Below are 22,516 nucleotides of genomic sequence, written 5' to 3' on the forward strand. Positions count from 1 at the left end.
CTCTGAAGGATCAAAAAAAGACTTGTGAATGTTACCTGCATTTGGTCTGAGGACACCATTGAAATATTATATTAAAACTGGCAACTGGATTTATAGGACAACAAAATTGTCATTATTGCTTTGTGAGAATGCATGACTCCCTGTCAAAATAAAGGTTAAACAAAATGAGCTCCCACTCCTCCCACATGCTGACCTTTGACATCACCTACTAAGGAAATGACCTTGAAGACAGCATTATTGGCAGTTAAATGCAACAACCTTTCATGGCATTCAGTGTTTACATAGCCTTTAAAGTAGACATTCACTTTTTAACTTCATGATTTAGGCTATATGGTAGTAACATGTGGCGTCATGTAATATTTTGCTTTCAAATTACAGCTCCATCCACTTTTCTTTTCAGGTGATTATCAACTATATATAACAATTTCAAGGACTTTGCCTTAGAAAGCTCTAATTAAAGTACATTTTATTTTTGCAAACTTCAGCACTTAGGATAGGCTACTGCAGTAACTGTGGAAGGCAGGTTACAGAACTGTATCTACTGCCGCTATTTAGAGGGATAATTTGACTGTGCTCGTGTGTCCTATTTAGACAACCTGGTGAACTGGTTTGGTTGGTATGTCAGTACTTGCAAGAACTTGAAAACGTTTTGTGGGCTGACATGCATTCTGTAACTCACGACTGCTTCTTCAACTAAAAACTTCAACCTGGACTAAGCCCATAAGATTGTCTTAAGATATTTTCAGCAACGTCATGCAGGAACTTCTCCTTAGGCTGCTGAGCGATAAAGATCTAGAGGTCAACATCCTTGCCAGTCCATACCAGATACAGGTTTGCTCATTATCTAGGCTTCTTTTATTTTTTTTGTTCAATGACAAAAATGGTTTATTGTACTTTATCCTTATAGTCATACACAGGGTCTTGAAGGACACAGGCACACACAACACACACAGGGCAGGACATGACCAAGTAGTCTTTTGACTTTTTCAGTATGAGTGATTTGATGAAAATTACTGAATCACACACTGCCTTGACAAATGTCTTCTCTCTAATAGGGTAGATGGAGCCAGTCATGGATTTAACTAAGTACTGTGTCAACACAACTGTAAAGAGGAGGGGAGGCGAGACCAAGAGCATGAAATATCTGTGAGTCTCTCTCTGGATGTGCAATGGTTCCCTAATCTGCATACTCATACTGAGGGAACAAGACTATTTGTCGTTTGACATCTTGTGCCTGTCATTGACACAACAGACCAAACTCATGATTATGGAACCCGTCTCACAACAAAACCTCATGTTAGAATGTCAGATCTGTCTGAACTGCTACAATTTGCGGCACAGGCCCAAGCTCTTGGACTGCCAACACACCTGCTGCTCTGTGTGCTTGACCCAGATGAAGATGAGCCTGAGTGAGCTGCGCTGCCCCTGGTGTCGCTCTGTCACCACCCTGCCACCTGGGGTCTCCGTCTCCCAGCTCCCAGATGACCCGGACATTATGGCCGTCATCTCTGTCCCATCCCCCCCAGAATACACACCTGTCTTCTTCAAACAGCTGCTTAGTAACACCTGCTACCTGTCTATAGACCACCAAGAGAGGGCCACAGTGCCTGGTGAACATTCAGGTAGGCACTTGCAGGCTGGGCAGACAAAGGAGATGTCTCCAGTGCCTGTGTCTGACGAGGGAAGCCCAGGGTTGGGGGAGGAACATGGGGAGAGGGAGAAAGGTTGTTGTAAGAGCTCGTTCACGACCAGGGCAGGCTTAGTGGTTCTTCTGGGTTTTGTCCTACTCTTACTTGTGTACATTGTACTGTACAACATGAAATGCATTTACAAACGGTTCACCATGATATCCTGTGCCTAAAAGACTGGATACTAATAAGCTGTTTGGAATCTTTCTATCTCACTCCCCAAAATGACTGGACATTGTCACAATGCCAGTATTCAGGCTATTTCTTAACCAGAGATAGTGCTGTCGTACTGAGGGAAGAAATGGTTGTTATACTTTGTTTTAGGAATGTGTACAGATATAATGATGAATTTGAATTTTTCAAAGGATTTTTCATATTGTTGTGCAATAAAGAGTTAAAACAATATAACCAATCACCATCATTCCAGCTTCTCTATTGTGAAAAAAAAACAAAAGAAAAACAAAATCCAACTTGTGTTCATTCATATGAGAAACATAAAAACTGACCCATTTTAGAGCTCATGATTGGATTTGTTCAAGTCTTCCTTTTTACCTACAGATGGTAGTGATGGACTTTTTAGTGAAATTTTACTCTGAATTTTAGGCAACACACAATGACGGCAATATGATTAAACACTTTAATAACCCTTCAGTTGATACAATTACTAAATTACAGCGTCAACTGTTGCCTACTTAACATTAATATTTTGAAATGTTTGAAAATATCAAACTTGAGAAATTATATATAAAAAATTAAGATATAAAGTGTATTCAGAAAGTATTCAGACCCCTTGACCTTTTCCACATTTTGTTACATTACAGCCTGATTCTAAAATGGATTCAATTGTTTTGATTCCACATCAATCTACACACAATACCCCATAATGGCAAAGCAAAAACAGGTTGTAGACATTTTAGCAAATGTATTAAAAATAAAAATGGAGCTATCACATTTACATAAGTATTCAGACCCTTTAATCAGTACTTTGTTGAAGCACCTTTGGCAGGGATTACAACCTCGAGTCTTCTTAGGTATGAAGCTACAAGCTTGAAACACCTGTTTTTAGGTCTCTCCAGAGATGTTCGAGTGGGTTCAAGTCCGGTTCAAGCCCGAAGCCACTCCTGCTTTGTCTTGGCTGTGTGCTTAGGGTTCTTGTCCTGTTGGAAGGTGAACCTTCACCCCAGTCTGAGGTCCGGAGCGCTCTGGAGCAGGTTTTCATCAAGCATCTCTCTGTACTTTGCTCCTTTCATCTTTCATCTCCTTCCGTCTGACCACTCTACCATAAAGGCCTAATTAGTGGAGTGCTGCAGAGATGATTGTGCTTTTGGAACGTTCTCCCTTCTCCACAGAGGAACTCTGGAGCTCTGTTTGAGTGACCATTGTGTTCTTGGTCACCTTCTTGACCAAGGCCATTCTCCCCTGATTGCTCAGTTTGGCCTGGTGGCCAGCTCTTTGAAAAGTATTGAGGGTTCCAAACTTCTTCCATTTAAGAATGATGGAGGTCACTGTGTTCTTGGGGACTTTCAATGCTGCAGAAATGTTTTGGTACCCTTCCCCAGAGCTGTGCTACAACACAATCCTGTTTTGGAGCTCTACGGACAATTCCTTCAACCTCATGGCTTGGTTTTTGGCTGACATGTACTGTCAACTGTGGGACCTTATATATAGACACAGGTGTGTGCCTTTCCAAATCATCTCCAATCAATTGAATTTACCACAGGTGGACTCCAATAAAGTGATGGAGACATCTCAAGCATGATCAATGAAAACAGTATTCACCTGAGCTCAGTTTCGAGTCTCATAGCGAAAGGTCTGAATACTTATGTAAAGAAGGTATTTCTGTTTGTTTATTCTTATAAATTTACAAACATTTCTAACAAACAGTTTTTCCTTTGTCATTATGGGATATTGTGTATTGATTGATGTGGAAAACAATTATTTAATCAGTTTTAGAATAAGGCTGTAACGTAACAAAATGTGAAAAAAGTCAAGGGGTCTGAATACTTTCCGAATGCACTCTATAGGCTACAATATTGTTGTACACAAATAAAATGAATGTAGAAATGAACTGGCTACATTCTAACAATTCCCTGATACTCTGGAATACAAAAATCATATTTGTATATATTTTTACATAAGAAGGACTGTAATTACACAACAAAACATTTAGAGATATATTTAGTTTTCTGATTGTTTTTACCCATTTCCCTCTAAATGCATGATTTACAGTTCATCTGAGCCACAATCTGATTCACAAATCGGTTTCAGCCCTTATGCAGATGTCATGACCAAGAGAAGCGATCTCCTCCAACAGGTAGTCCACATCCTCTGTCTGTGTGGCCGGGTTGGAGAAGACACATCGGAAGAAGTTCACTTTGTCTCCGAGCGGCTGATAGCCAATCATGGCCATCCCCTGCTCCATCATCTTGGCTTTGATCTTTGGTGCCACCTTAGAAACCAAACAGTGATTTAGCTTTATAGAGTATGAACAGAAGTCAATGTGCTGCTGCTAGTAATGAAGGATTACATATACAGTATCTAATGGATAAAGAACCACAAAGGTTGAATTAAGACGCATCTAATATATCACTAACATTAGAGATCCAAGGTGTAGCATTACCTCATGGAGTCTCCTGTTCCTCTCAGGACCTGGTGACATGTTCCTCAGACTTGGTGGGATGTACCAGAAGCACACGTTGCTGTGTTCAGGCTGCATGGGGATGTATCACAGATAAAAGGCTTACAACGATGCATCTCACTGAGGAATTATTCAATAACTACAAGGGACTAAAAAACAGACTTACTTTGCTTTTGAAGACGAGTTCAAAGTCTGGTCTTTGTTTGAGTTTGTCAAACAAGTGCTCAGCATTTTCCAAACATTTATTGACCTGTGATTCGAAGCCTTCTGAACCCTAAGAAGAGATGTGTTTCATTGACCAGTTGATAAATTACATTTTAAAAAATCCATGTGTGTGTTACATACCTTGGCCTTCCACATGAGCCAGAGCTTGAAGACATCAACATGCCTGCCACACTGAATGGTCTTGTCTCCGGTGTCATAAGAGGTGTCGTAGTGCTTGTCAGTTTGGAAAAGGTATTCAGCACACATCTGATTGCAGTCTTTCAAGAGGCCCTGTGAGTGAGAAACCACTGACTACATTATGTATGTGTATTTCTGAATGCGTGCAAATTGTAATTCAGGGTGGAATGTTTTGGTAGTCTTGATTTTTTTGATATTCATAGCGTTAGACTACACACCCTTTTCTTCACCAGTATGGCTGAGCATTGCAGCGGAGCACCCATCATTTTATGAGGGTTCCAAGTCACAGACCAGGCTCTGTAATAAACATAATTCAAATAGACCTGCATGTAAGATCCAATCAAGGCAGAACTGTTGAGGGTCAATTCCATTTCAATTGTGAATGGAAACAAAACCCCCAAAATGTAATTGATCCTGGCTGTATGGTAGAGTGAAATTCAGAAATCTATTATCTTTTTGGAGAGTTGTAAATGTTGGGTGTCCTTAAATCTCTGTTCTCTCTGGTTACCGTACCTACCGTTCAATCCCTTGTAGTTTCACGCGGTGCCGCTTGGACATCAACAGTCCTCCGCCCCAGGCTGCCTGTTAAGAAACAAAGAGAATTTTACTCTAAATACAATCTTATCTTTATATATAACACATTCTCATGGGGACGGTTTCCCAGACACAAATTATGCTTAGTACTGGACTAAAGCATGCACAATTAAAATATATCAGAAATAAGGCTAAATGTGTGTCCGGTAAGCCATGATGGATGCTATAAGGTAAATACATCAACATGCAGCCAGAGTCCATGGCTCTCACAGATGTCTGCGATGGCATTGAGAGGATCAAAGGCTCCGTACACAGTGGTGCCTGCTGTGGCATTGACGTAGAATGGGACACAACCCTGAAGAGAGAGAGAGAGAGATGACAAGAATCATGATGAGTGTATTGACCTGTTCCTGTGAAATAGTCCCTGCCAACACACTGGAGCTCTGGTAGCTCATTTTATGCACCAGACAATGTTGTTGACTGGTAAACAGAAATTCTGATTTGAGTGTATTCTGTTGGGGGTGTCTGTTTCATCCTAATTTGACTAAATCCATCCCTGGCTGAAAATATATGCTTTCATTGTATTCAATTCAAAGCCCTGTATCACTCAGTTTGGCAAGAGAAGACTCATTCATCCATTACCTGATCTTTGGCAGTAAGGATACTTGACTCCAATTCTGCAGGGATCATTTTTCCCCTTGAATAGTAAAAAAAGGACATCACTCATTTAGCTCTGATGATATTGTCAATGTTCACGATAAACAAATGCAAATCACACTCCCCTCATTGCTTACCAGTCATTACATTTCACCACCACAACATTTTCACTTCCTATCCCAAGGACTGCTGCAGATTTCTTGACTGAATAATGACTCTAGAATAGGGAAAAAGTATATGTCAGTACATGTTTATAGATAATATGAATAAGCATGACCCAACGTGAATACACATACATGTGCTGATGTGAAGAGGATTAGCCTGGGCAGAGCAGTCATCCCTTTGGTCTTCACTTCAGGGAAGAAGTGGTATCTGGCCAGTAGTACACTGTACAGATTGGACATGGTCCCACCTAAGGAAATATATACATTTTATTTTATTTGTATATTACCTTTATTTAACTAGGCAAGTCAGTTAAGAACAAATTGTTATTTACAATGACAGTCTACCAAAAGGCAAAAGGCCTCCTGTGGAGATGGGGGCTGGGATTAAAAATATAAATAAATTAAATAAAAATATAGGGCAAAACACACATCACGACAAGAGAGACAACACAACATAAAAAGAGACCTAAGACGACAACATGGCAGCAACACATGACAACACAGCATGGTAGCAACACAACATGGTAGCAGCACAAAACAGGGTACAAACATTCTTGGGCACAGACAACAGCACAAAGAGCAAGAAGGTAGAGACAACAATACATCACACAAAGCAGCCACAACTGTCAGTACCTTTAACAGAATGTGACTGGCAGAACGGGTGTTGTACAGTAGTTCTTCCTGTAAAAGTTGCGCCATACTGCTGCACACCTTGCGGGCTGCCGCAGAATTCTATGGCCCGTTTTTTCATCATCAGCTCTTGTTGCCATTAATGCTAGTTAGTGCTAGTTTGACCACCAGAGGGCATCTTTGAGAAGCATTTGATAGTCTTCAATACTGTCTGTACTAGAGAATTTATAGTGATTGTAATCTGAATAAAGGCCAAAATAATATTTATAAAGGCCAACATATTTATTTCTGTTTTTAGAGGGAGAGAAACCAAAAGCCCAGCGTGCCTATTTTTTGGACAAGGACATCCCGGCCGGCCAAACCCTCCCCTAACACGGACGACGCTGGGCCAATTGTGCACTGCCCTATGGGACTCCCAATCACGGTCGGATGTGAATGGAGGGTGAGGGCTGCAGTAGATATCTCAGATAGGGGGGAGTGAGGCCTAAGAGGGTTTTATAAATAAGCAACAACCAGTGGGTCTTGCGACTGTTATACAGAGATGACCAGTTTACAGAAGAGTATAGAGTGCAGTGATGTGTCCTATAAGGAGCATTGGCGGAAAATCTGATGGCCAAATGGTAAAGTACATCTTGCCGCTCGAGAGCACCCTTACTTGCCGATCTATAAATTACGTCTCCATAATCTAGCATGGGTAGGATGATCATCTGAATCAGGGTTAGTTTGGCAGCTGGGGTGAAAGAGGAGCGATTACGATAGAGGAAATCAAGTCTAGATTTAATTTAATTTAATGTGCTGAGAGAAGGACAGTGTACTGTCTAGCCATACTCCCAAGTACTTGTATGAGGTGACTACCTCAAGCTTTAAACCCCCAGAGGTAGTAGTCACACCTGTGGTGAGATTGGCATTCTTCTTACCAAACCACAAGGTTAAGGGCAGAGAAAGCTTGTTGGACACTAAGAAAGCTTTGTTGTAGAGCGTTTAACACAATATCTGAGGAGGGGCCAGTATAAGATTGTATAATCTGCATATAAATAGAGGACTAACCTTGGCTGCTTTCCAAGCAATGGGAACCTCCCCAGAGAGGAGAGACAGGTTAAAAAGGTCAGAGATAGGCGTGGCGATTATACGGGGCAGCAATATTAAAGAAGAAAGGGTCTAAACCATCTGACCCAGATGTTTTTTTGGGGTGAAGTTTAAGGAGCTCATTTAGCACCTCGGACTCAATGACCGCCTGCAGGGAGAAACATTGTAGCGGGGCAGGGGAAAAAGAGGGAGGAGCATCGGGGCTAGCTGTATTAGTGGGAGATGAGGAAATGTTGGACGGGCAAGGAGGCATGGCTGAGTCAAATACGAATCCGGCCTTAATGAAGTTGTGATTAAAGAGCTCAGCCATGTGCTTCTTGTCAGTAACAACCACATCATCAACTTTAAGGGACATGGGCAGCTGTGAGGAGGAGGGTTTATTCTCCAGGTCTTTAATCGTTTTCCAGAACTGCTCCTTAAAGTAACTAACATTGGCCTTCCGGATAGCCTGAGTGTACTTATTCCTCATTTGCCTGAACGAGAGCCAGTCAGCCTGAGTATGTGTGTGCTGAGCCTTTCGCCAAATGCAATTCTTGAGGTGGAGTAACTCTGCAAGGGGCTGAACCTGTATCTAATTCTCATTTTCTTTATGGGGGAGGGTTTGTTAACAATATAACTGAAGATATCAAAAAAGAAGGTCCAAGCTTCTTCGAACAGAGGGAATAAAGCAGATTCTGTACCAATTTACAGAGGCCAGGTCATGAAGGAAGGCTTGCTCATTAAATATTTTTAGCTAGCGTCTATTACAAATCAGAAGCTTCTAGTGTTAACGTGCAGAAATCCCAGGCTTTTACGAGAGCTGAAATCAGTGAAACATATATCAGAGCACAAGTCAGAATTGTGGCTAGCAACAGTAAATGGGCAAGGGTGTACATGCACATTTCCAGATATCATCAACAGTAATACAATTAAGGCACGGCAGAGGACAGGGAAAGCTCTGCAGTGTTAATTTGTGACATTTGAATGTGCATTAGATGGCAACATGATCATGTTATACAGCAATTTCATCAGGTAGCATAAATACAAAGCCGGCGAGAGGTGGTTAGAATAGGATCGGGCCAAAGGTCTGTGTAACCTACAGAGAGTCATAGAGAGTACTGTATTATAGGTGGATATCTGAGAGATTGTCTTAAGTTTATAATTTCATTGAACTTCATAACAACTAAACAATGTATCCAAAATTAAGAGGACACAATGAACCAATTCAGTGAAAGTAACAAGGATAAATGTAACAAAGTGTAAGTTTGTCATTGGCTACATTGTTTGTATCGATAGCAAGGTCAGAATGTAGCTAACACTGTACCTGGACAGAAAACTCCATCCCCCTCTTCCTCTGACCAACCCACAATCTCCTGCATCTTCTTCAGTAGAATCTCCTCCATCAGAATGAACACTGGGGACACTTCATATGTAAACCTGGAAAAAAGTTTTTACACTTTAACTCATATTGCAGAATGACATTTACCAGAGGACAGATCCCACCATGGGCCATACAATCTTTGAAAAAAAGGTGCTACCTTGGACCTAAAAGGGTTATTTGGCTGTCCCCATAGGAGAACCCTTTGAAAAAACATTTTGGTTCTAGGTAGAACCCTTTTGAGTTCCATGTAGAACCTTTAACATAGAGTTCTACCTGGAACCAAAAAGGGTTCTCCTATGGGGAGAGCCAAAGAACCCTTTTGGAGCCCTTTTTTCTAAGAATGTAGTGTAACCTGGGGCTGTATGTATCAAGCGTATAGTGAATGCTGATATAGGATCAGATTCACCTTGTCCATATTATTTTATTCATTATGATTTAAAACAGCGTTACCCAAACTCGGTCCTGCCCCCCCAAACATGCACCCAGAGGGAATGTACTTAAAAAAAAAACATTTCCCCCCTGGGTGCATGTTTTGTTTTTTGCCCTAGCACTACACAGCTGATTCAAATAATTAAAGCTTAATGATGATTTTTTTTGGTTGCTTCCAATTGGCTCATTCATTCCTCCTCCTCTCCCCTGTAACTATTCCCCAGGTTGTTGCTGTAAATGAGAATATGTTCTCAGTCATCTTACCTGGTAAAATAAGGGTTAAATAAAAAGGAATGTAAATGTTACATGTTTGTGTTGGCGGTAGACGTCAGCCATTCCCCGGCCAGACCGATGACATCCAGCCCTGATGACAGCTGATTGAAGAAGCGTGGGTGACCTGGGGACAGATGAGGACATTCTGGAACATTCTACTAATCTATAATGTCTATGATATCTATAATGTCAGCCATTCCCATGGCCAGAACCAATGACATACTGGTACATGGAGTATGGGGGGTAACTGTACACATATTTTTACTTGACCGTTCGGTACTGGGACTTCAGTTCCCGAATGAATACATAAAAAAAAACACACACAAAAACACTAAGCCTACAGTATAAGCTTAGAGTAAATCTGAGCTGAAAAAAAACAACATTTCAGGCTATTCTGTTAAAACAACTGGAGCCTATGCACATTTTGTAGTTCAAAATTCAAATCTTAATTGGCAAATTTCATAAAGTCCTTTTGCAGCCAAGAACTAGATCTGTATGATGGCGAGTGGTTGGGTCGATAAACAAGGAGGATTCTACATCATCGTTTAAGAACATTTTGACTTCCCAGTAGATTACAACAGCAATGGACAGAGAGAATATGTCGACACTGATCAACGAGAATAGCCCATGTAGCTGTCAACACCTCAAACATGTTGACACATTAATGCCAACACAGACGTAACACTAACCTTAACCCCTAACCCAGTGTTTCCCAAACTCGGTCCTCGGGACCCCAAGGGGTGCATTAACATTATTAAAACGTGCACCCCTTGGGGTTTGGAAAACCCTGCCCTAACCCTAGCCTAGCTAACGTTATCCACCTGACTAATGTTAGCATTAGTGACCTAGCTAACCTTAGCCACAACAAATTGGAATTCATAAAATACCATACGTTTTTCAAATTTGTGATATATTGTACTCAGTTCGTAACTTATTGTACGAATTGAAATTTGTAACATATACAAATTGTAATTCGCAACATATCATACAAAATGGATGATGGACATCCACAAATTAATACATACCATGCAAAACTTAACATATCATACTAATTGGAATGTCCCAGATTTAAATGTAATATGTTACATCTACTCCTGAGTCCAGGTTGGCCTACATCACCCACAAAACGAAAAAACAGCACAACTTCGTCTCCGCTCTGCAATAGGGGAGAGTTGTCTATTAGTTTTTTTGCTGCTTTGGGAAGGGTTGTGTGATTTTTTTTATTGGACACAGAGGAGGGTAGTGAGTTTTTTCCCCCTGGTTTACATTCACTCTTTGGCAGGTTTTACTATATAATGTATTCCATTCTATCCATATTTCCTCATCTGCTTGCATGCACCTCACCTATATCTGTCACGACTTCCGCCGAAGTTGGCTGCCTGTTCGGGCGGTGCTCAGCGTCGTCGTCACCGGCCTACTAGCCGCCACCGATCCCTTTTTCGTTTTCTGTTTGTTTTGTCTTATTAGTTGCACCTGTGTTTTTTGTGTTTGCTTGATGGGCTTCCTTATTTGTAGCTAGGCTACCCGCCCTTGTTTTGTGCGGGATTACTCTTATGTTACGTGTGTATGAGTTTGGTGTTCGTGCTCCGGACCTGGTACACTGTGTGTTTGGGTTGGTCCACATTTTCCGCGCCCTGTGTTGTGGGCATTGTTTTCGGTGCGATATTAAAGTGCACTTCTTCCTGTGGAACTATATGCTCTCTGCACCTGATTCTTCCTCACTCATCTAGTTTCCCGTGACAATATCAAGGTGTTTTGTTACATCCCTTTTACAATTCGCTTTTCCGTGCACTAACTTTCCTTATAAACTGGGTGGTTTGAGCCCTGAAAACTGATATACCACGGGTATGACAAAAAAGTACTTTTTACTGTTCTAATTATGTTGGTAACCAGTTTATAATAGCATTAAGGCACCTCTGGGGTTTATGGCGAATATACTGTATCACGTTGCGTTGTGCTTATGAACAACCCTTAGCCGTGGTATATTGGCCATATACCACACCCCCTCGGGCCTTATTGGTTAACTATACCACAGGTCAATATACAGCCTAAATGTCAACCCTGCCGTCTCATCTCTCCCCTCAGAGTGACAATAATGGTGGATCATTTGTCCAGATCTGCAATAGGCTAACTAGCAATCATAGCACACATAAAAGCATTCAAATCTGCATCAATGTTCAATATGAATCCACAAGAACAAATAGGAATAGCTGAGGAGAGGCCAAGTGCATCAATGCGCATGAAAGAACAGTGGTAGCCCGATTACCAACGACATTGAGACAGACTACAGGGATGAGGTGAGGGCCCTGGTGGAGTGGTGCCAGGAAAATAACATCTCCTTCAATGTCACCAAAACAAAGGAGCTGATCATGGACTTCAGGAGAAAGCTGAGGGAACACACCCCCATCCACATCGACGGGACCGCAGTGGAGAAGGTGAAAAGCTCCTTGGGGTACACTTCACTGACAAACTGAAATGGTCCACCCACGCAGACAGTGTGGTGAAGAAGGCGCAACAGTGCCTCTTCAACCTCAGGAGGCTGAAGAAAGTTGTTGTGGCCCCTAAGACCCTCACAAACTTTTACAGATGCACCATTGGAATATATCACCACCTAGTATGGCCCTCCAGGACATCTACAGCACATGGTGTCACAGGAAGGCCAAGAAGATCATCAAGGACCTCAGTCACCCGAGCCACGGCCTGTTCACCACATTACCCTCCAGAAGGCGAGGTCAGTAAAAGTGCATCAAAGTTGGAACCGAGAGACTGAAAAACAGCTTTCATCTCAAGGCCATCAGACTATTAAATAGTCACCACTTGCCTCCGCCCAGTACCCCTAGTTACTGTCACTAGCCGGCTACCACCCGGTTACTCTAACATACACTTTTACACTAACATGCACATTTTTTATTTGAATAACGTGCAAAAGCCCTGTGATACGAATGTTTCTTTACGTTTAGATCAGTTGTGGGTCTACTCTCGACAGTGTGTAAGATCTAGAAAGGTATAGTAGCAGGCCAGTCTGGCTGTATTTTTACTTCTGATACTGATATGCGTGATCTGTTGCAGATCATTATTTTCCCAAGTCGTCCTATAATAATGTGGCCATAGAGATGGGTTGGCTGATAATGTCACGAAAACTATGTTCGCTTCCATAGGGGAGAAGTCAGCCTGTTGTTGTGATTCTGTTGCTGTGATTCTGGGTCGCCAGATTACTAGCAAGAATGACAAGAAACTGCCATGTGGGGAATTGTAAAGTGGCTCATTTTCAACTTGTTTCAACTTGTGTTTTGACAGATTTCACATTAATGCTAATATGGCAAAAAATTTGCTAGATAGTTAACCACCAACTGTAACAATGTATTTGAGAGACAACAAGTGGTTATTGTGCAAATGTATGTATGTTTTCAATAAACATTGGAGACAAAATATAGCTTACATATAGCTTACAACCAGTCACAATGTTTTCATCTGATGTGGCTACTTCAAAAGTCTCCTGTAGGCATGTGCAAGTTCGTACAAAATATAATTCCAGCATCCTCAAAATGGCTTGACATTAACCCGGTTTCCATCCATCCTTTTAATGCGAGTAAAGTACCTGTTGGATAAAGCATTTCATGACCAGCCTGATGTAAACAGCTAGCTAATTTGTTGGCAAACTTTCCAAATGTCGACAAAACAAAATGCACTTAACAAGGTGGGATATTTTTGTGTCTGTAAAATTAATTCTGCAAGAAATGGCAGTAGAAAAGCTTTAATGCTCAAATATTGATATAATAACCATCATATCCAGGGGTTGCGTTAGAGTACAGAAATCTGTATTTTAAACAATTTCATCTGTGCTGTCATAAAGCATTATGACTCATGATCATCTTGAATCAGGAGTACCAATACTTTGTATTTTCTTAAATAAACAAAAAGGAACTACATTAACTGTTGGCATTTCATTTTCTCGCTGTACCTGAACTGAACCCTAACCCCAAAACTGCAATATGTACTGAACCTTGGGCTTGGTGAACCGTTACACCCCTAATGGAGTATGTTTGGCAAAACAGTCAACATCTCTTACGATACCTGTTTTGACTCCATACTTCAAGGTGTCCCTGCAGTCGACCAGGAGTTGTTCCAGGTTCTCGGGCTGGTCTGGGAGCTCCAGACTGAAGCCCTCCAGGCCCTCTCTGAGTTGGTGAGGGTGGTGGAAGTCCAGGACTTTGGAGCTCCGTCTGAACGACTTGCAGACATAGCTGAGGAGAATGTTCACCAGCTCTTGGAAGAAACTTTTGGTTGTGTCCTCACCACTGAGAGCAGGGAGTAGATCTAAACATAAAAGGGACACAGTCAGGGCTCTAAATTTACTTTTTAAATTGGTAGTCAGTGCTCATCTTTAAATAATTAAGAGCACCAAAAAGTATTTAGGAGCGCCATAAAAAGGTATTGATTTCAATTGATTTAGCCTATAGGCCTGAGAGCACATCCAAGAGCACCTTTCCTTTTTTCCAGTGCCATCTAAAAAGCATACTGGTGGTCGCGGTATCAGGTTGTTAGTCAGCTAGATAACATGACTGGATAAGGTTGTTTGTTATCTAACAGTTAGCGGCCCGCGAGTAGTTTTTAAAAGGTCCAGAACACATGTATTGAAAGAAAAAGTTATTTGCTCTGGTAATATGATTCATGTTAGGCTAGCTAATGCTAAAGCGGCCCACAAGACAATACAGGTATTAGTCAAAACTTATGAATATTGTATGTGAATTTCCATATATCAATGACACTACCAAAAGGGTTGAATTGTTCAGCAACATGTGCAGTGAATGCTAACATGGCTTTTGTGGTGAAAGGTACATAATGCATTTATTTTAATCTCGCTATCAGGCCACTGTATGCTGTGACATGAGCCTGGATGGTGACACATCTTCTTCAAGCTGCCGGACTGAACACTGGGGCCTTCAGTGGTACCAGAAGCAAGGGCCCTATCTGGGAAGGGCCCTACCTGTCTCACAGCCATTCTGTCAACATGTATTCTATTAACCACTCAAATTCATGCAAACTGCAGACGCAAGCACTGACTTACACTGAGTATACAAAACATTCTTTATACTGAGTTGCACCCTCTTTTGCCCTCAGAACAGCCTCATTTTGTCGGGGCATGGACTCTACAATGTGTTGATGCTGGCCCATGTTGACTCCAATGCTTCTCACAGTTGTGTCAAGTTGGCTGGATGTCCTTTTGGTGGTAGACCATCCTTGATGCACACAGGAAACTGTTGAGCATGCAAACCCAGCAGCGTTCCAGTTCTTGATACACTCAAACCAGTGCACCTGACACTGACTACTATACTCCGTTCAAAGGCAGTTAAATATTTTGTCTTGCCCATTCACCCTCTGAATGGCACATATACGCAATCCATGTCCCAATTGTTTCAAGACTTACAAATCCTTCTTTAATCTGCCTCCTCTTTATCTACACTGATTGAAGTGGATTTAACAAGTGATCAATAAGCTTTCACCTGGATTCACCTGGTCAGTCTGTCAAGGACAGAGCAGATGTTGTTAATATTCTGTACACTTAGTGTATGTTTGGCATTGTGTTTTAGGTTATTGTCCTGCTGAAAAGTGAATCTGTCTACCAGTGTCTGTTGGAAAGGAGACTGAACCAGGTTTTCCTCTATATTCTACATGTCCCATTCTTTAATCTTGTCTGGAATATGTATTTTAGTTGACACCCCAATGATGTGTCTGATATACACTGAACAAAAATGTAAAAGCAACATGTAAAGTGTTGGTCCCATGTTCCATTAGCTGAAATGAAATATCCCAGAAATGAAACTGTAACTCAGTAAAATCTTTGAAATTGTTGCATGTTGCATTTATATTTTTGTTCAGTGCATTCGGAAAGTATTCAGACCCCTTCCCCTTTTCCAAATGTTGTTCCGTTAGCCTTATTCTAAAATGGATTAAAACATGTATTCCTCATCAATCTACACACAATACCCCATAATGACAATGTGTTAAAAAACAGATCTGGGGAATTTTACCAAAACATTTCTGCAGCATTGAAGGTCCCCAACAACACAGTGGCCTCCATCATTCTTAAATGGAAGAAGTTTGGAACCACCAAGACTCTTCCTAGAGCTGGCCACTCGGCTAAAATGAGCAATCAGGGGGAGAAGGGCCTTGGTCAGGGAGGTGACCAAGAACCCAATGGTCACTCTGACATAGCTCCAGAGTTCCTCTGTGGAGATGGTAGAACCTTCCAGAAGGACAACGATCTCTGCAGCACTCCATCAATCAGGCCTTTATGGTAGAGTAGCCAGACGGAAGCCATTCCTCAGTAAAAGGCACATGGTCCCTTGGAGTTTGCTAAAAGGCTAAGGTTCCTTTATAAACAAGATTCTCTGGTCTGATAAAACCAAGACTGAACTCTTTGGCCTGAATGCCAAGCTCCACATCTGGAGGAAAACTGGCACCTATGGCAAAGCATGGTGATGGCAGCATCATGCTGTGGGGATGTTTTGATGGGAAAAACAATTTGATGGGATTGATGGGAAAAACAATTTAATACATTTTAGAATAAGACTGTAGCAAAATGTCGAAGAAGTCAAGGGGTCTGAATACTTTCCGAATGCACTTTATCAGATTGATAAATATGTGCACTACTTATTAGTATTTCTTTCTAAACCATTAGTCTTCCCCCCCCCCCCCCCCCCCCCCTTAACCCCTAAACCATAGCCTCGACAATGTTAGCCACCTAGCTAACGTTAGCCACAACAAATTGGAATTTGTAACATATCATACGTATTGGAAATTCGTAACATACTGTACAAATTGTAATTTGTAACATATCACAAATTAATATATACCATACTAAATTGAGGGAGATAGATTTACGTTTACGATGTTTTGTCTACTTCAGAGTCCAGGTTGATCTGAACTGCCTCAGTGAATGATGACCCTCCTGCATGTGTACAGGAACACAATTCCCAGGGAGGATAGACAGTATTACTGATGACTGTATCGGTAATGTGTTTTCAGACCCTCCCTTAGTCGTATTTTCATGGGGCAGAAATCTCAGATATCAATTGGTAAACTCTGATTTACCACCACAAAATACCCCCACACAACATCTCCTTGAGCCTCTACCGGATGGAAACTACAAGTGTAATTGCTGCACTCAATGCAATGGCACTTACAAATGTAGATCCTCCAAACATTCTCAAACAGAAAACAGATCCCAATCAAAGGTGTTATCACGTGCGCCACTAAGGCAGTTATTTATCTTATAACTTGTCCTTGTGGTAAAAATTATGAGGGCAAAACGAAGCGTGAACTAAAAGTACGAATCTCTGAGCATTGTAGCACCATTGTAATGAACACAATGGGAGACCGAGAGCTGGTTTTAAGTGTAGGGCGCAGCAGGTGTTTATTGTAAAGGACCACAGGAGGAGGCAGGTAGCTGGGTCCAGGGGCAGGCAGAAGGTCGTACACAGGGGGTCCAAAAGGGCAACAATAAAGGCAGGGAAAAGGCTAGTAATGTAGTCCGGGAGATCAGGCAATAGGTTGATAACAGGAAATCTGATAGGCTAAAGTACAGGCAGGGAATAGGCAAAAGGCTTCGTTAGTGAGGCAGGCAAAAGGCTTCGTTAGTGAGGCAGGCAAAAGGCTTCGTTAGTGAGGCAGGCAAAAACTATCATACACGAGAGGATTAAATTACTGGGAAAACCAGCGCTTCGACTAGAAGTGTGTCACAAAACAAACAATACCTCACAATGATGGGGTGCAAAGAACTGAACTAAATAGTGTGTGATACTGACATACAGGTGTGTGAACAGGTGATCAGAATTCAGGTGATTGGGATCTATGTGTTTGAGAGTGTGAGCTGGAAAGTGGGCTGGAAAGTGAGCTGCGTTCAGGGGATCTACGTGTTTGAGAGTATGAGTTGGAAGCAGACGTTACAAGAATTAGGTGCAACAACTTTATTTTGGCCCTTCATTATATCAGCATTGAACACGTACCCCTCCCTAGGAGAAGGGATGACCGTGACAATTTATTGTTAAAACGAGAGGCCGTTTGGACCTTAAATTTAATTTGCTATCCATTGTAAATACTGTTTGTAGGCCTATGTAGCCAAATTGTATCTATGATCGTATGTTATCCATTCACGTTTTTTATATGTTCTATTTACAGTATATCTGTAAATAATCAACCAATATAATCAAGCCACAGCCGGCCATGATTACAGTTGTTGTCCTTTTTATATGGTTGTCCTTTCAAACTATATAAAACTACTATAAACTGGGTGGTTCGAGCCCTGAATGCTGATTGGCTGACAGCCATGGTACAGCAGACCATATATCGTGGTTATGACAAAACATTTATTTTTACTGTTCTAATTACATTGGTAACCAGTTTATAACAGCAATAAGGCACCTTGAGGGTTTGTGGCGTTGTGTTGTGCCTAAGAACAGCACTTAACCGTGGTATATTGGCCATATACCACACCCCCATGGGCCTTATTGCTTAAGTGACCTGCAGTGTTTGTCAATATACCCTGATGAAGACAGCTTGGCTGTCGAAACTTTGGTTATTAAATTATTTCATCTGAGCTCCTAGAGTGTGCGGCTGTCCTTTTTTTCCCAAGTGTTCTACTCCACTAGCCAGTACCTCGCCTAAACAGGTGTACATTTCTTTCACCTTCAGGATAGAAAGCCAGACCATGTTGATATTGTATGTGTCTTCTGCATCTGCATTGTTTGCTGTTTGGGATTTTAGGCTGGGTTTCTGTATAGCACTTTGTAACATCGGCTGATGTAAAAAAAAAGGTTTAATAAATACATTTTATTGACATGTGTCCCAAATGGCATCCTAGTCCCCACACTGCTCTACCTTTGACCCTATGGGCCCTAGTCAAAAGTATGGCACTCTATAGGGAAAAAGGTCCCATTTGGGACGAAGACCTCGAGAGCAGTTTAACTGATGAAAAGGCTCCAGCAGTAGCTTTCATCAGCCTCATAATGCAGCTTTTGTTGGCCTGGCTTTACCTTTGTTGTATATGCAGCTGAAGTCCTTGGGTATGCAGGTGTTGTCACTTGTCTGTGGAGAGTTGATATTGTCAGAGGAGCTTCTCTGTTTACTCTCTGCCAAAATCTGCCCACCAGGTGTAGATTTTTCTGTGATGCTTTCTGGAACAAATAAACGCAGAGTACATGATGATCCGACACCCATATTAACATATCTGCTGTAAATTGTCATGAAGAATTATTTGAGTTTTGCCTGTAAAGTAGAGACTGAAGATCAAAGGGAAAGCGTACTAGTCAGGTGGGTTGTGAGGGCAGGGTGAGAAGAAGCATCTTAGTCACCCGTATATTCTTTGATTGAAACCATGTAAGCAACAGGAAACTCAGGCCATGTAATCAGGAGCAAAGTTTTGTGTGTAACCCAGTCTGCCCGTTTGAAGGATCAAAATGGCCAGGGCCAGGTCAGAGAAATGAACAGACTGTCAAAAGATTGTGAATCTGGCCTGGAGGGACGATTGTGTGTATGCAGTTAATAGATACAAACTTAACAAAAGTAATTGCAACACATTATTAAAACTAAGTAGTCTGACTTGTTCTTTGTCTCCACTCAACAATATCAAGCAAATACAGAGTTCCCAACCAGATCGATCACATGTTGCATATGTTATTTACATACCATGTGTACCATGTGAGTACAAAATATTTTTCAAATAGATTGATATGCTAACACAAATACGATTTCTTATTCATAGATATCATAAGAAACTTGTAAAAAAAAATAGCCTAAAGCCTTATCTCAGGGTTTACTGCTTTACCTGAGCGAATGTCTCAAAACACATAGATATAGATAGATATACCATAGAGATACATCTAAATAATTGATATGCTCATTTGACTCTGACCTGGCAGCTGCAAGTAATCCATAATGTGTCCACATATGATTGAGTTCTGGGAGTGAAGTTTGTCCAGTATCTCACTGTTCCACTGCTGCCCCTCCATGAGATGCACCTGGAATGGTTTTGTGGAATATATAACCCCCTGGAGGAACTAGGCGTGGTGGTGGGCGCATTATGACACAAGGCTATTCAACCTGAATGAAACAATGCTATTCCAAAAACCTTTGAGAATGAGAGCCTCCCCAAAATGTTTCTGACAATCACTAGCTACCACATCAATTCATTATGATCTCCTCTTTCTTTTTTTGTCCTTTTGTGTGTAATTATTTGGCTCAAAATATGTTTGTGTGTGCTACTCAACCTGCATACAGTACTCTGAAGGATCAAAAAGAGACTGTTGTGAATGTTTCCTTTGATCTGAAGACATGATTGGAATAATATATTAAAACTGGCAACTGGATTTATATGACATTAAAATAATGATTATTGTTTGTGAGAGCATGTTTAAGTGTCTAGCTCAATGTCTTTCTTGATACACATGGTCTTACTCATAGTAATGAATTTCTTACTCTTGAAATGTTGGTAATATTTCTAGATTCTCATCTGAGAAGGGTGTTATTTGCAAACAAGACATTATGGCGTTATCTATTATAATATGACGAGCAAAAGCTTGACTTATTTTTTGGACAGGGTGCAATTAATATTTAAGATTAATAAAGTTGTTATTCATTTTAGAGGGATTAACACTGTATGTTTTTTCCCTATCTGTAATACACATGATTTCCAGGGTTCTGGTTGTGTGGGTTGATGTTCACTAGACTCGATATGTTAAACTCACATCTGTTGATAGGGATTGACACAAGACTGGAGGTCCAAGGACCAAGGACACTGTTGTAATTTGTGAAAGACTGATTCTTTAGCAGCTGACAAAGTTAGTTTGACTTCCTGGTGCAGTGTAATTAGGATTTAAGGGTGAAGGCCAAGTTAAACATTATTCTCTGCTCCTGTGCAGGATACTGTGCTCCCTGTTTGCAAACTTGTATTAAACCATATTGATTTAAGATTGACTATATCCGTAACTGCATTTCTCTTTTGTTCACCTGAAAATGGTCTTTTAAGCTTGGTGACGAGGATGGGATGTGAACAGTCAGGTGAGCGAATGGCTTTGGTCAAAAAATAAGAAAGATAAAGCTGAGAAGGCAGCTGTGTTAATACAGTGTGTATCAACACAGCTGACATACTGTTTAAAAAGCTTTTTGGATCCCCTGTTATCAATACTCCAGCACCCTCCACATTGCGAGGATACCGACACTGAGACGTTTTCTAAAATGTTTAATGAGATTGGAGAACACATTGGGAGGGATCTTAGACCATTCCTACATACAGAATATTTTGAGATCCTCAATATTATAGGACTGCCCAAAACCACAGGCTTTGAATGGGGTTGATGTCTGGAGAATTTGATGTGTGCTTGGGGTTATTGTCTTGCTGGAAGATCCATTTGCAGTCAAGTTTCATCCTCCTGGCAGAGGCAACCAGGTTTTTGGTTAAAATGTCCTGGTACTGGGTAACGTTCATGATGCCGTTGACCTTAACAAAGGCCCCAGGACCAGTGGAAGCAAAATAGCCCCATAACACTAAAGATCCAAAACCATATTTTATGGGGTTATTTTCTGTTTATGCATCCTTATTTAGACGAAAAAACGACGCCAACCCGCTCTGACTCCATTCGTCCTGTCCACAAGGCTGCTGGCTGCGCTTTGCTATCCCCAAAATATCTTGAAGATTGCCCATTATTTAGTTTGTGTAAGGACCCCAAAAAACAGAGGCAGTGGGGGAACCTATTCAAGTAAGTAAATACATTTTTTTAAATGTTAAAAAACAATCTAGCTGGCTACAGTAGGCCACTTTATAGGTTAACTCAAGTGAGCTGCTAGATAGCTAGCCAGCTAACTTTACACCATGTTTAGGTAAGTTAATTAAATGGCATCAGCTATGCCACCAGCTAGCTATCTTCCTATTAGCTAGCTATATTGATGTAATCATTCTAAATTAAATACACAGTCTCCAAATGCATTAGTGGATAGCAGCCATGGAACATGGTGAAATTGCAGCTTAAGCTGTCGGTAAAGAGAGAATGTGGGCTACTGGATAGGGCAGGTCATTTTGTGGGAGGACATTTTGAAAAGATTCTCCAGTTCCAGTCCCTAGAGAGGTAAACTTTGAAGACTGAGAGAAAATAGGAACATAACATTGGGCCAGTAACCAAAAGGTTGTTACATCAAATCCCTGAGCTGACAAGGTAAAAATCTGTTGTTCTGCCTCTGAACAAGGCAGTTAACCCACTGTTCCTAGGCTGTCATTGTAAATAAGAACGTGTTCTTAACTGACTTGCCTAGTTAAATAAATACAAAAATTGGTTATACTGTATGTGTAGGCTTACCTATCTTAGCAAATGTAGTATACTAAAATACTGTTAAACATCAAACACAATGTATAAACCAATTACAATTGGAGCAGGTCAACCCTTTTAGGTGTGCAGGGTTTTGTTTCAGCTCAGCTGTAACACACCTGATTCAACTGATCAAATCTATTGAGTTGATAATTAAGTGTGCTATTGCTGGGCTGGAATGGAAGTCTCCTCACCCAGTAGATCAGGGATCAGTGGAGCATTGTTGGCCCTGCTTTAGTAATAATAGCCTACTTGTGACTACTCAATTGTCTATTGTTGTTTACACTAAGCTATCT

General features: G+C 41.1%; 2 protein-coding genes across 5 annotated transcripts; one reads left to right on the forward strand and one right to left on the reverse strand.

Moving 5' to 3' along the window:
• The first annotated feature begins 585 nt into the window (after positions 1-585).
• LOC110530342 (E3 ubiquitin-protein ligase RNF152-like) lies at positions 586-2,096 on the forward strand. 4 transcript variants are annotated; one of them, XM_036985972.1, is made up of 3 exons: positions 586-831; positions 1,061-1,146; positions 1,342-2,096. In XM_036985972.1, exons 1-3 carry the CDS (start codon positions 754-756, stop codon positions 1,859-1,861), a joined length of 684 nt encoding a protein of 227 aa, XP_036841867.1. In that variant the 5' UTR covers positions 586-753; the 3' UTR covers positions 1,862-2,096. The 4 variants fall into 4 exon arrangements, with proteins under 4 accessions (XP_036841867.1, XP_036841869.1, XP_036841866.1 ...); XM_036985974.1 differs by having other exon boundaries at positions 600-831; positions 1,056-1,146; XM_036985971.1 differs by having other exon boundaries at positions 606-831; positions 1,061-2,096.
• A 1,515-nt stretch (positions 2,097-3,611) lies between these two features.
• Positions 3,612-19,796, reverse strand: LOC110530341 (glutamate decarboxylase 1). Its single transcript, XM_021613315.2, has 15 exons — positions 19,775-19,796; positions 18,897-19,037; positions 13,936-14,178; positions 9,895-9,985; positions 9,103-9,215; positions 6,216-6,331; positions 6,057-6,136; positions 5,905-5,959; positions 5,501-5,617; positions 5,246-5,310; positions 4,947-5,025; positions 4,672-4,821; positions 4,493-4,600; positions 4,309-4,398; positions 3,612-4,137 (listed from the first exon to the last, which is right to left on the reverse strand). The coding sequence occupies exons 1-15, from the start codon at positions 19,794-19,796 to the stop codon at positions 3,940-3,942; spliced, it is 1,668 nt and encodes a 555-aa protein (XP_021468990.2). The 3' UTR covers positions 3,612-3,939.
• Positions 19,797-22,516: the final 2,720 nt, after the last annotated feature.

Source organism: Oncorhynchus mykiss, chromosome 8, assembly GCF_013265735.2.
Source record: "Oncorhynchus mykiss isolate Arlee chromosome 8, USDA_OmykA_1.1, whole genome shotgun sequence".
In the NCBI taxonomy this organism is placed as follows: Eukaryota; Metazoa; Chordata; class Actinopteri; order Salmoniformes; family Salmonidae; genus Oncorhynchus; species Oncorhynchus mykiss.